At 41.2% G+C, this 14,066-nt stretch overlaps 2 protein-coding genes across 5 annotated transcripts in view; one reads left to right on the plus strand and one right to left on the minus strand.

Annotated features, from left to right (window-relative positions):
- The window catches only part of galnt14 (UDP-N-acetyl-alpha-D-galactosamine:polypeptide N-acetylgalactosaminyltransferase 14 (GalNAc-T14)), a 110,511-nt gene extending 105,489 nt beyond the window's left edge, over nt 1-5,022 (minus strand). Inside the window, exon 1 of the mRNA XM_021612019.3 lies at nt 4,600-5,022. Within this exon, the coding sequence (XP_021467694.3) occupies nt 4,600-4,731 (132 nt within the window). The 5' untranslated portion in view covers nt 4,732-5,022. The remainder of the gene's footprint in view (nt 1-4,599) is intronic.
- A 2,507-nt stretch (nt 5,023-7,529) lies between these two features.
- The window catches only part of ehd3 (EH domain containing 3), a 39,186-nt gene continuing 32,649 nt past the window's right edge, over nt 7,530-14,066 (plus strand). For 2 of the 4 annotated variants that reach the window (XM_036985055.2, XM_036985057.2), the window contains exon 1: nt 7,929-8,327. In XM_036985055.2, coding sequence (XP_036840950.1) covers nt 8,101-8,327 — 227 coding nt within the window. In that variant the 5' untranslated portion in view covers nt 7,929-8,100. Of the gene's footprint in view, nt 7,710-7,928; nt 8,328-14,066 lie in introns of those variants that run through there. The other 2 variants (XM_090242980.1, XM_036985056.2) reach the window with 2 other exon arrangements.

Consider the following 14,066-nt stretch of genomic DNA (forward strand, 5'->3'; position numbering starts at 1 on the left):
GAAAATAGTAAACATAGAGAAAAACCCTAGAATGAGTAGGTGTGTCCAAACTTTTGACTGGTGCTGCATGTTTTATTATCTGTGTAGCAGCATTTGCCACATTACCCCTTTTTATTCCCTGTTCACTCCATGTAGCTTCCTCCAGTAACCACGAGCACAACTGTTCCTTGATTTTAACTGGCGGCTTTATTCTGTAGTTTTAGTCAGAATTATCACCTTCCGTGAGAACTATAAAGTAAATGAAAATACAGTTAAGCACACTCTTACAACCTTCTTGTCTTACGAGTGACTTATTAGCTTGGTATAACTCTGAAGTGCTTACATACATAAACAGTTTCGCCGGAGCTATAACAGTATCAGATTAAACACATGAATAAAGGAAAAACACCTCATTGGCTGCTTATTACAGAAGGGAGGAAATCAAATCTTCACACTTATTATTACTGGGATGATTTCACACTTCATCCTTAATTATTATAAAGTTACCATTCTAACATACAAACTTCAACCTTCACGAACTACACCCGAAGATATGAAAACTTAGCTAACACAGCGTGGGATTGCCTTCACTCCAGAGGTGTGCTGCTACGATAATAATACCCGTTACAACAGTTCTTAGCCATGTTGTTCCGCTTGTCTTGTCATTTCCCCCGCATAGCGAACGCGTAAACAATTCCAACAAAAATACAATGACATAGACTTACAGGTTAATTGTCAGTTACACTCCACAAATCATTTTTTTCAACCCTTCAACCCATAACTCAGCTTCTTGAAAATAGATTTATTGAATTTATTTCAATATTTTCCCCCACATTGACACTGCTCTGCATGAGCATTCCAACTCCAGAACCCCAAACAAAAGTTATTCTTCAGTTGATAGAGGCCCCTCTAGCATTTTGACACTGAATCAATCAAGCTTGACTTGAGTGCCTACTTCACATGTCTAATTCCACCATTCAGCTCCTACACTGAAAAGCACTCACTTGCTCATTGACACTAAGCATTTGCCGTGGACAACTTTACAAAACCCAGCATATATACCAGAATAACTGGCCAACAAAATAGAATGAAATCTGTCTTCTGCACTCCAACAAAACACATTTTGAAGTCAAGGGGAAAAGTGAAAATAGTTTCATTAAAGCTGACTTTGTATAATGAACAAAAATTTAAACGCAACATGAAAAGTATTGGTCCCATGTTTCATGACCTGAAATAAAAGATCCCAGAAATGTTCCATATGCACAAAAAGCTTATTTCTCTCAAATGTTGTGCACAAATTTGTTTACATCCCTGTTAGTGAACATTTGTCCTTCGCCAAAATAATCCATCCACCTGACAGGTGTAGCATATAAAGAAGCAGATTAAACAGCATGATCTTTACACAGGTGCGCCTTGTGCTGGGGACAATAAAAGGCCACTCTAAAATAAAGGTTGACCGATTAATCGGAATGGCCGATTAATTAGAGCCGATTTCAAGTTTTCATAACAATCGGAAATCTGTATTTTTGGGAGCCGATTTTTTAAATGTTTTTAACAATATTTTTTAAATACCTTTATTTAACTAGGCAAGTCAGTTAAGACTGACTTTTCAATGACAGCCTAGGAACGGTGGGTTAACTGCCTTGTTCAGGGGCAGAACAACAGATTTTCACCTTGTCAGCTCGGGAGATCCAATCTTGCAACCTTACAGTTAACTAGTCCAACGCAATAATGACCTGCCTCTCTCTCGTTGCACTCCACAAGGAGACTGCCTGTTACGCGAATGCAGTAAGCCAAGGTAAGTTGTTAGCTAGCATTAAACTTATCTTATAAAAAACAATCAATCATAATCACTAGTTAACTACACATGGTTGAGGATATTACTAGATATTATCTAGCGTGCCCTGCATTGCATATAATCTGACTGAGCATACAAGTATCCAAGTATCTGACTGAGTGGTGGTAGGCAGAAGCAGGCACGTAAACATTCATTCAAACAGCACTTTCGTGCATTTTGCCAGCAGCTCTTCGTTGTGCAACAAGCATTGCGCTGTTTGTGACTTCAAGCCTATCAACTCCCGAGATGAGGCTGGTGTAACCAAAGTGAAATGGCTAGCTAGTTAGCGCGTGCTAATAGCGTTTCAAACGTCACTATCTCTGAGCCTTCTAGTAGTTGTTCCCCTTGCTCTGCATGGGTAACGCTGCTTCGATTGTGGCTGTTGTCGTTGTGTTGCTGGTTCGAGCCCAGGGAGGAGTGAGGAGAGGGACGGAAGCTATACTGTTACACTGGCAATACTAAAGTGCCTATAAGAACATCCAATATTCAAAGGTTAATGAAATACAAATGGTATAGAGGGAAATAGTCCTATAATTCCTATAATAACTACAACCTAAAACTTCTTACCTGGGAATATTGAAGACTCATGTTAAAAGGAACCACCAGCTTTCATATGTTCTCATGTTCTGAGCAAGGAACTGAAACGTTAGCTTTCTTACATAGCACATATTGCACTTTTACTTTCTTCTCCAACACTTTGTTTTTGCATTATTTAAACCAAATTGAACATGATCCATTATTTACTTGAGGCTAAATTGATTTTATTGATGTATTATATTAAGTTAAAATAAGTGTTCATTCAGTATTGTTGTAATTGTCATTATTACAAATAAAAAAATAGACCGATTAATCGGTATCGGCTTTTTTGGTCCTCCAATAATCGGTATCGGCGTTGAAAAATCATAATCGGTCGACCTCTACTCTAAAAGGTGCTGTTTTGTTACACAACACAATGCCACAGATGTCTCAAGTTTTGAGGGAGCATGCAATTGACATTCTGACTGCAGGAATGAACACCAGAGCTGTTGCCAAATAATTGAGTGTTCATTTCTCTACCACAAGCCACCGCCAATGTCGTTTTAGAGAATTTGGCAGTACGTTAAACTGGCCTAACATCCGCAGACCACGTGTAACCACGCCAGCCCAGTACCTCCACATCCAGCTTCTTCACTTGCAAGATTGTCTGAGAACAGCCACCTGGACAGCTGATGAAACTGAGGAGAACTTCTGTCTGGGGAAAAACTAATTCTGATTGGCTGGGCCTGGCTCCCCAGTGGGTGGACCAGGTGCCCAAGTCAAATCAAATCAAACTTTATTTGTGACATGCGCCGAATACAACATGTATTCACCTTACTGTGAAACGCTTACTTACAAGCCCTCAACCAACAATGCAGTTCAAGAAAGAGATAAGAAAATATTTACCAAATAAACTAAAGTAAAAAATAATAAAAAGTAACACCTTAAAATAACAATAACAAGGCTATATACAGGGGGTACCGGTACCGAGTCAATGCGGGGGTACAGGTTAGTCGAGGTAATTTGTACATTGAAGTGACTATGCATAGATAATAAACAGCGAGTAGCAGCAGTGTACAAAACAAATGGAGGGGGGGTTGGTCAATGTTTATGACTTGGGTGACTGGAGTCTCTGACAATTTTTTGGGCTTTCCTCTGGCACCGCCTAGTATATAGCTCCTGGATGGCAGGAAGCTTGGCCCCAGTGCTGTACTGGGCCATATGCACTACCCTCTGTAGCGCCTTATCAGGCAGTGACACATCCTATGCCCAGGCTGTGCCCCTTCCCAGTCATGTGAAATCCATAGATTAGGGTCTAATGAATTAATTTCAATTCAACTGCAACTAAGTAAAATCGTTAAAATTGTTGCATGTTGTGTTTATTTTTTTGTTCCGTATAAAATAGGAGTAATACGCACGGAAATGTGTGCGCTGTAAAAGGTTTCACCTTTTATGGCTATAATTGGTAGATGTATTATTATTCCATCACATTATGTTCATCAGTTCACACAGGGACCACATATTACAAGTCAATTACTGAACCTCTTGAATGGTTAATGCTGAATTTTCAGACAAGAGTAGGTTACAGAACAGAAAGACTAATAGGCATAAATCTTTGGTTATGCTTTAAATTATTTTATCGAGGCTTTAAGAAATGCAAGTATTTGAGGAATTCATTATATCAGTGTTTAATAAAATGTGTAGTAGCCTACACTTTAGTGAAACTTTTGTTCATACCAATTTAGTGAGCGTCTGACTGTTCTTTGTGAACGTGGCATTACACATATCAGATGTTTTATGCAGTTATATATTCTAGGATTATTTAAACAGTATCTTCGTTTCTGTTCGGAATGTACAGAAAGCGCATCTAAACCTCAATTTGCAAACTCATTATAACCAATTGAAACGGCACTTTGTAATACATACTGTATGGTATGGGATGGACACATTCAGTCAACCCGAATAAAACAAGTTAGAAACAACTGGTTGTTGGCTAATGTGCAAACTTCTAGAAAGCAATGTAGAGCAGAAGCCGTGATACACTGTAAAACGACACCCGAGTGGAAATTCTGACACCCTCTCGAGCCTAAATATTTTGTTTTACAGAGACACACGCAAACATAGCCTACATGTTACCTGCGCGCACTCATGCACTTGGTCCGAGTTTAGCCTGCACTATTGCTAAATGCATAGGAACTTATATTACCTGCATGTGGGATATAGCTTAGATGCGATGATACAGGATAAGGAATGATAGTGCTGCTTACCTGTCTGTACTGTGCGTCTTTGGTGCCCAGGTCTGATACTTGCTGCCTACTTAGGAGTATCAAATACAGTAGTGCAGCAGTCCAACAAAGCACCACCAGAGCCAAAGTCAGTTTTCGAGAAAGCCGTTTCATTTTCCTGTGAGTTCCTGGAGCAGATATCGCCCCTTTATTGGCGGGGCAACCTACGAGAAGCACATTTCTAGGAAAGTAGGTTCTGGAGACGTGCTTTTGCGCTCTACCCTCATTCTCCGGTTCTCTTTTCGAACGCTGCACGTCCGCTTGCTCCAGACGCGTGCACAATGACTGCCCTGGTTGCGAGATTCTCTATGACAGAACTGATAGCAAAGCTGTGCGCTATGACTCGCTGGAGCTACGAGGTACGACACTTGATGCGGTCCAGTTTGAACAAAATCAGAGGTTGGCGGGGTACCTATAATATCCGAATTGGTTTAGCACCACCTACCGAGCAAATCTTAATGTACAATGATTTGTAGTATATTCTACTTGCAATGCTTATATCAATAGAACTTGATTCCACCCAATTTAACGGATATAGTCTTTAATTAATTATGTAGCCTAGTTCAGCTCCAGTTTTTGTGTTTTTCCAGAGTTATACGGAAGCCTATTATAATACTGGTGATAACACAGGTGAGGTGAGGTGTGGTTACAGAAGACTAATAGAATAGAATATAATAGAAAATAGAATCGATCTTTATCGACAATTCAGTGGGTTTGGGCATAGGCTTAGGGCCTACTTCTTTAGTCTTCAGATACACATGCATTCGCCACTCTGCATTTTAAACTTGTACATATTATACTGTACTTTTGATATTGTCTAATCACACTAAGATGTACTTCTAGAGGGAACTTCTAGACTTAAATAATGAAACGCTAATGGATCACAAAAATAATGTCTTGTTACACCATCTAGTTACACCATCTAGTGGTAGTCAGTCCTCGAATAATCCTTAAACCATTATATAAACTAGTGTAGGCCTAAATGTAGTCCAGCAGGTGTCATACTGGTATGTAAAATAGACTGTAAGGAGAAGGATAGACACTGAGTTTACAAACATTGGGTCACCTTCCTAATACTGAGTTTCTCCCCCTTTTGCCATCAGAACAGCTTCAATTCATTGAGGCATGGACTCTACAAGGTGTCGAAAGCGTTCCACAGGGATGCTGGCCAATGTTGACCCCTATGCTTCCCACAGTTGTGTCAAGTTGGCTAGTTATGCCTTGTGAGGTGGCCCATTTTTGATATACAGGGGAAACTGTTGAACGTGAAAATCCCAGCAGCATTGCTGTTATTTACACACACAAACTGCCATACCCTGTTCAAAGGCACTTAATATTTTATCTTGCCCATTCACCATCTGAAGTGGAGAGGGTGGAAAGTTTTAAGTTCCTCAGCGTACACATCATGGACAAACTGAAATGGCCACCCACACAGACAGCTTGGTGAAGAAGGCGCAACAGCGCCTTTTCAACCTCAGGAAGCTGAAGAAATTTGGCTTGTCACCAAAAACACTCACAAACCTTTACATATGCACAATCGAGAGCATCCTGTCGGGCTGTATCAAACGCCTGGTACGGCAACTGCTCTGACCCACAACCGCAAGGGCAAACTACCTGCCCTCCAGGACACCTATAGCACCCAATGTCAAAGGAAGGTCAAAAAGATCATCAAGGACAACAACCACTGCCTGTTCACCCCACAATCATCCAGAAGGCCAGGTCAGTACAGTTGCATCAAAGCTGCGACTGAGAGACTGAAAAACAGCTTCTATCTCAAGGCCATCAGACTGTTTAACAGCCATCACTAACATAGTGGCTGCTGCCAACATACAGACTCAAATCTCTTGCCACTTTAATACATTTTATAAATGGAGGTATCACTAGTCACTTTAAATAATGCCACTTTAACAATGTCTACATATCCTACATTACTCATCTCATATGTATATATTGTATTCTATACCATCTACTGCATCTTGCCTATGCTGCACGGTCATCGCTCATCCATATATTTATATGTACATATTTTTATTCATCCCTTTACATTTCTGTGTATAAGGTAGTCGTTGTGAATTTGTTCGAATTCTTGTTAGATATTACTGCATTGTCGGAACTAGAAGCACAAGCCTTTCGCTACACTCGCATTAACATCTGCTAACCACATGTATGTGACCAATAAAATGTGATTTGTTTTGATTTGAATGGCACACATACACAATGCATGTCTCAATTGTCTCAGGGCTTAACATTCCCTCTATAACCTGTCTCCTCCCCTTCATCTACACTGAGTGAATTGTATTTAACAAGTGACACCAACAATGGATCATAGCTTTCACCTGTCAGTCTATGTCATGGAAAGAGCAGGTGTTCCTAATGTTTTGTTCACTCAGTGTATGTCCTACTATGGCGCTGGCCTTCTACCCCCTCTCTCCAAATTTGGACAAAGCTACGACTTTTGACATCACTGTAGGCTACATTCTACACTGTAGACCTACCATACACTTGAGACAAATTGTTGTATCCTCTCTTCAATTTGTACCCTCCATCATTTGTAGACTGCATCATCAGTACACCTTTTGTAGCACTTTTGTGAACATTTTATTAAAATATTGTTTTAAGTTTTTTATAAAAAATATATAAATACATCAAATGACATAAGCAATATAATGTATGCGTAGGTATATGAAAATGTTGACATAGTACTTTTCTATTTTTCTTGGTATGTAGCGATTTCGATGTAATTACGCCTTGCTGGTTACTCTGTATTACCGCTAGAGGAGCACCAACAATGGAATGGATAGATTCAACTTGTCCCTCATCCGCAAATATGGCGCTGCCATCACTGCCTTCAGTCGTTGTAATACTGGGAGGGGCTTTGCCAGTAGTTGGGCATTTCCTTTCGGATCAGGTTTCGTTGTCAGACAGGCATTTAAATCTGCTGCAGTAACGAAGCCGGGGAAGCCGCACAACATTCTACGCAGCAGTAGGAATAGTGCTTTATTATAGCTCATTTGTTGTTTCTTCATTTGACTCGAGAAAGGTCTATTATTTAGGACAGTATTTTGAAGCTTCAACCGCTTCAGTATTCAAATGTAAGACGATATCACAATTTGACAGCTAAGCTTGATACGTGCATCATTTTTGGAATTCCTCTACAGCTTGAATGAAAATCGTGCATTATAGCTGTGATATGAAAATATGCATGTAGAAATGATTTAGAATCGCTAGTATGTGTCTAGTTAATTAGCTGGCTTATAGTCGTCTGAATGCATCTGTGTCTCGTGTTTGGCTTGTAAGGACTTGAGGAACGAACGCTTCCGTTGAAGGATGTGTCTGCATATAGTTTGATTGAAAGGAAAAACAAACCATCTACTAAATCAATGACAAAGAGATCCTCCGAATTATTTGAATAGAAGACTAGAATAGAAATAGAAAAATAGAGATCTCTATACAGTATAAGGTTGTCCATTATCGAATTGCATCATGTTCAGCTGGTTGGGTACCGATGACAGGAGGAAGAAGGATCCTGAGGTCTTTCAGACAGTCAGCGATGGCCTCAAGAAGCTCTACAAAACCAAATTGTTGCCATTGGAGGAACACTACAAATTCCACGAGTTCCACTCGCCCGCCTTAGAGGATGCCGACTTTGACAACAAACCCATGGTTCTCCTTGTGGGGCAGTATTCCACTGGAAAGACCAGCTTCATACGGTAGGTCTGTGTTTGAAATGTCACTGGTAGGTACTTTGCTTGCCGGTCAGTGGGCCAAAACACTAGTGAGTTATGGTCTGATATGCAAACAGAGGGGACATGAAATGCATGGCAGACACACTGCATATTCACAGCTTGCTGCAAAAATTAGCTATTATTGAACAACAAAAATTATCCAAGGGAGATAAATGTGTTAGTTTTTGGGTTGACTGGATGGTTGTCTGGGTTGCAGTTCAACCTTGGGCAGACACAGGTCAAATATTGACACAGTACTCTGACTTGAGAAGAGGGATAACACATTCCAACAGACAAAAAGGCTTTCCTGGTTATATGGCATTCACCTGGTACTGTATAGATGATTTTACAAAAATATATAAGTAGATTATGGGAATCTAGTGTTATCATATGTTATTATCATTGGTGTAAAGTACTTAAGAAAAAAGTACTGTTTAAGTATTCTTTTTTTTTTGTATCTGTACTTTTCTTTAGTATTTTATATTTTTGACAACTTTTACATCACTACATTCCTGAAGAAAAGAATGTACTTTTTCCTCCTTACATTTTCCCTGACACCCAAAAGTACTCGTTACATTTTGAATGCTTAGCAGGACATGAAAAGTATCCAATGTTCAAGAGAACATCCCTAGTCATCCCTACTGCCTCTGATCTGGTGGACTCAGTAAACACAAATGCTTTGTTTGTAAATTATGTCTGAGTATTGGAGTGTGCCCCTTGCTATCCGTAAATAAAGAAAAAACTAGAAAATTGTGCCGCCTGGGTTGCTTAATGTAATGAATTTGAAATGATTTATGTTTACTTTGACTTTTGATACTTAAGTATATTTTTGCAATTACATTTACTTTTGATACTTAAGTATATTTTAAACCAAATACTTTTAGACATTTACTCAAGTAGTATTTTACTGGGTGACTTTCACTTTTACTTGAGTCATTTTCTATTAAGGTACTTTAACTGAAGTATGACAATTGTGTGCTTTTTCCACCACTTGTTATTATATGGTTATAGATATCATCCCATAATTCTCATTTTATGATTACATGTTGCTCTTCTCCAGCCTCTCCAACCTCATGTGTGTTTGTATATGGGAGGGGTTGGGAAAATAATCAGAGGACACATTTCCATCTCATATGGACTAACGCTTCGAACACACCGACGGCGTCGTTGCGCAAAACAGTACGCAGCATCATCTGGATATGTGTGCAACAAAGTTCAACATTCACCTTCTGCTACCATTTCTGTCAAGCTGTCAAAGCATACAGTTTGACGCATACGTTCTATAAATCCAACGTATGCACCACACCGAATGCATTGAAACTGCCTCTGCAACACAATGCTGCAAGGCAAACGCAGCGTTTCATTGGAAATGAATGTAATTCTGGTGTACCAAAATGCAATGCCGCTGTCGGTGTGTTCAAAATACACTACATGACCAAAAGTTTGTGGACACCTGCTCGTTGAACATCTCATTCCAAAATCATGGGCATTAACATGGAGTTGGTCCCCCATTAGCTTCTATAACAGCCTCCTCTCTTCTGGGAAGGATTTCCACTAGATGATGGAATATTGCTGCAGGGACTTGCTTCCATTCGGCCACAAGAGCATTATTGAGGTCGGACACTAATGTTGGGCGATTAGGCCTGGCTCGCAGTCGGTTTTCCAATTCATCCTAAAGGTGTTCTATGGGGTTGAGGTCAGGGCTCTATGTAGACCAGTCAAGTTATTTCACACCGATCTCGAAAAACGATTTCTGTATGGACCTCCCTTTGTGCATGGGGGCATTGTCATGCTGAAACAAGAAAGGGTCATCCCCAAACTGTTGTCACAATGTTGGAAGCACAAACTCTTCTAGAATGTCATTGTATGCTGTAGCGTTAAGATTTCCCTTCACTGGAATTAAGGGGCCTAGCCCAAACCATGTAAAACAGCCCCAGACCATTATTCCTCTTCCACCAAACATTACAGTTGGCACTATGCATTGGGGCAGGTAGCGTTTCTCCTGGAATCTGCCAAACCCAGATTAATCCGTCGGACTGCCAGATGGTGAAGCGTGATTCATCACCCCAGAGAACGCGTTTCCACTGCTCCAGAGTCCAATGGCAGTGAGCTATACACCACTCCAGCCGACACTTGGCATTGTGCATGGTGATCTTAGGCTTGTATGCAGCTGCTCGGCCATGGAAACCCATTTCATGTTGCTCCTGGTGAATAGTTCTTGCGCTAACTGCTTCCAGAGACAATTTGGAACTCGGTAGTGAGTGTTGCGACTTAGGACATATGATTTTTACCCGCTACCCACTTCAGCACTCGTGGTCCCATCCTGTGAGCTCGTGTGGCCTACCACTTCGCGGCTGAGCCGCTGATGCTCCTAGACGTTTCCACTTCACAATACAGCACTTACAGTTGACTGAGGCTGCTCTAGCAGGACATCCATTTTGCAAACGGACTTGTTGGAAAGGTGGCATCCTATGACACATTAAAAGCTCTTCAGTAAGGCCATTCTACTGCCAATGTTTGTCTATAGAGATTGCATGGCTGTGTGCTCGATTTTATACACCTGTCAGCAACGGGTGTGGCTGAAATAGCCGAATCCACTAGTTTTAAGTGGTGTCCACATAATTGTGGTATATATAGTGTATATCTTCTCTTATCTTACACTAATTAGCCGCATCAATTTTCCCTTGTAGTCACAGCCCAAACACAGGAATGTCAGCTACTCCAATGATTTGTCTGCAAACTTGTCCATGACCATCAAACAGATCATGTTTCCATGCTAAATTCCAACATTTCCCTATGGACTGCTTAATCGTATTCCGACCATCCCACTTAGTGCTCATCAAAGGAATACAAGGGCAGATGCAAAAACATTGGACCTAAAAGCAAGTGTTATGGTCTCTCTGAGCCTATGACAAAGCACACTTTGTTTTGAAGATGGGAGGCTAGAATTAAATCGAGCTTCCATGCAGTGAAGGTCACTCATTTGATCTAATAACGGTCACCATGACTGCCAGCCAAACATGCCAAATATAGAACTATGAATTAAATAACATTTTTACCCCCAGAGTAACAACATGGGAACTCTATGCATGTCTAGACTTTAACCACTGAACATTTTTCTTTCCTAACATGCAACAATTTCAAAAACTTTACTGTTACAGTCCATGTAAGGAAATCAGTCAATTGAAATAAATTCATTAGGCCCAAGTCTATGGATTTCACATATGCATCTGTTGGTCACAGATACCCAGAGCATGGGTCAGAAAATCAGTCAGTATCTGGTGTGACCACCATTTGCCTCATGCAGCGTGACACATCTACTTTGCATAGAGTTGATCAGGCTGTTGACTCTGGCCTGTGTAATGTTGTCCCACTCCTCTTCAATGGCTGTGCGAAGTTGCTGGATATTGGCGGGAACTGGAACATGCTGTCATACATATCGATCCAGAGCATCCCAAACATAATCAAGGGTGACATGTCTGGTAAGTATGCAGGCCATGGAAGAACTGGGACATTTTCAGTTTCCAGAAATTGTGTACAGATCCTTACGACATGGGGCCGCACATTATCATGCTGGAACATGAGGTGATGGCGGCGGATGAATGGCACGACAACAGGGCTCAGGATCTTGTCACGGTATCTCTGTGCATTCAAATTGCCAATGATAAAATGCAATTGTGTTCGTTGTCTGTTGCTTATGGTTGCCCATACCATAACGAGCACGCAGATGAGCTTCCCTGAGACGGTTTCTGACAGGTTGTGCAGGAATCATCTGTCTGGGTGGCTGGTCACAGATGATCCCGCAGGTGAAGAAGCCAGATGTGGCGGTTCTAGGCTGATGTGTTTATACGTGGTCACCGGTTGTGAGGCGTTGGACGTACTGCCAAATTCTCTAAAATTATGTTGGAGGTGGCTTAGTGAAATTAACATTAAATTATTTGTTAACAGCGCTGGTGGATATTCCTACAGTCAGCATGCTAAGTGCACGCTCCCTCAAAACAAAAATATGTTGCATTTTGTTGTGTGTCCCCAGCACAAAGTTCACATGTGTAATGAGCATGCCACACCTGTCGGGGGGATGGATTATCTTGGCAAAGGAGAAATGCTCGCGAACAGGGATGTAAACAAATTTGTGCACAAATTTTGAGAGAAATAGGCTTTTTGTGTGCATGGAACATTTCTGGGATCCTTTGTTTCAGCTTATGAAACATGGAACCAACATTTTACATGTTGCGTTTATATTTTTGTTCAGTGTATAATGAACTAAAATCAGATATATGTGCTGTATGGGCATATGAAAGGCAGAAAGTAGTTGAACCTCTTCTGTGTGTTGAGATGTGTAGCCTAGTACCCTTTTCCTGCTCTCTACTTGTATCATTGCCTTTGTGACATGTTTCCACATCAAACTTTACCAGTGAGACTAAGTGCATCCCTCTTGCTGTGCAGTAATGCCAGTGCATGCTAGTATTTCTCCTGCCATCCTAAGACCAATGGTGAGATGCAGTCCTCTGGTGTCACTGATAAACCCTGCTGTCTCCAACCCTCCAATCCGTTCCGTTATTGCTATAGCAACTTATAGTCACTAATAGTTTCCAGAGCGACTAGTCCAGGAGTTATAGAGAGGCAAGTGTGAGACATCAGTCTGGAATCATGTAGAGAATGCCCCTGGCCACGGAAAGCACTTACTGTGTAGGATCAGGTTGTAAGGTCTGAAAAGCTTTGGGGCACTTCCTAAATGAGCTATTAGCTTTAGGTTGTAGTACTTATTTGCGATCAAGTAATCATATTGCGGTTATGTAATTGAATAGCAGGAGATGAGTAGAGCTTTGTTCTCATGCTTTTGCATATGTGGGTGAGAATGACAGCTGGCTGTGGGTTTGTTGGTAGGGTTCTGTCTCAATCTGGCAAAATGAGTGATCTTAATTAGGCAGTCCTTTGAAATCCACAGTGAAACTAAAACAAATCAAAATCAAATCTAAAGTTATTTGTCACATGCCCTACCGAATACAACAGGTGTAGTAGACCTTATGGTGAAATGCTGTAAGTGTTAATTAAGTAAAAACAATTTTTTGAGTAATTAAACAACAGCAGTAAAATAACAATAGCGATGCTGCAGTATATACAGGGGGTACCGGTACAGAGTCAATGGGCGGGGGCACCGGTTAGTCGAGGTAATTTAGGTAATGTGTACATGTAGGTAGAGTTAAAGTGACCATGAATAGATAATAAACAGAGAGTAGCAGCAGTGTAAAAGAGGGGTCTGGGTAGCCCTTTTATTAGCTGTTTAGGAGTCTCAAGGCTTGGGGGTAGAAGCTGTTAAGAAGCCTTTTGGGCCTAGACTTGGCTTGCCGTGCGGTAGCAGAGAGAACAGTCTATGACTAGGGTGGCTAGAGTCTTTGACAATTTTTAGGCCCTTCGTCTGACTCCGCCTGGTATGGAGGTCCTGGATTGGCAGGAAGCTTGGCCCCAGTAAAGTACTTGGCTGTACACACTACCCTCTGTAGTGCCTGCGGTCGGAGGGCGAGCAGTTTCCACACCAGGCAGTGATGCATCCAGTCAGGATGCTCTCGATGGTGCAGCTGTAGAACCTGAGGACCCATGCCAAATATTTTCAGTCGTCTGAGGGGGACCATGATAGTTTGTTGGTGATGTGGACACCAAGGAACTTGAAGCACTCAACCTGCTCCACTATAGCCCCGTCGATGAGAATGGGGGCGTGCTCGG

This window comes from Oncorhynchus mykiss, chromosome 8 (assembly GCF_057628025.1).
Source record: "Oncorhynchus mykiss isolate SJ-2025 chromosome 8, ASM5762802v1, whole genome shotgun sequence".
Taxonomy (NCBI): Eukaryota; Metazoa; Chordata; class Actinopteri; order Salmoniformes; family Salmonidae; genus Oncorhynchus; species Oncorhynchus mykiss.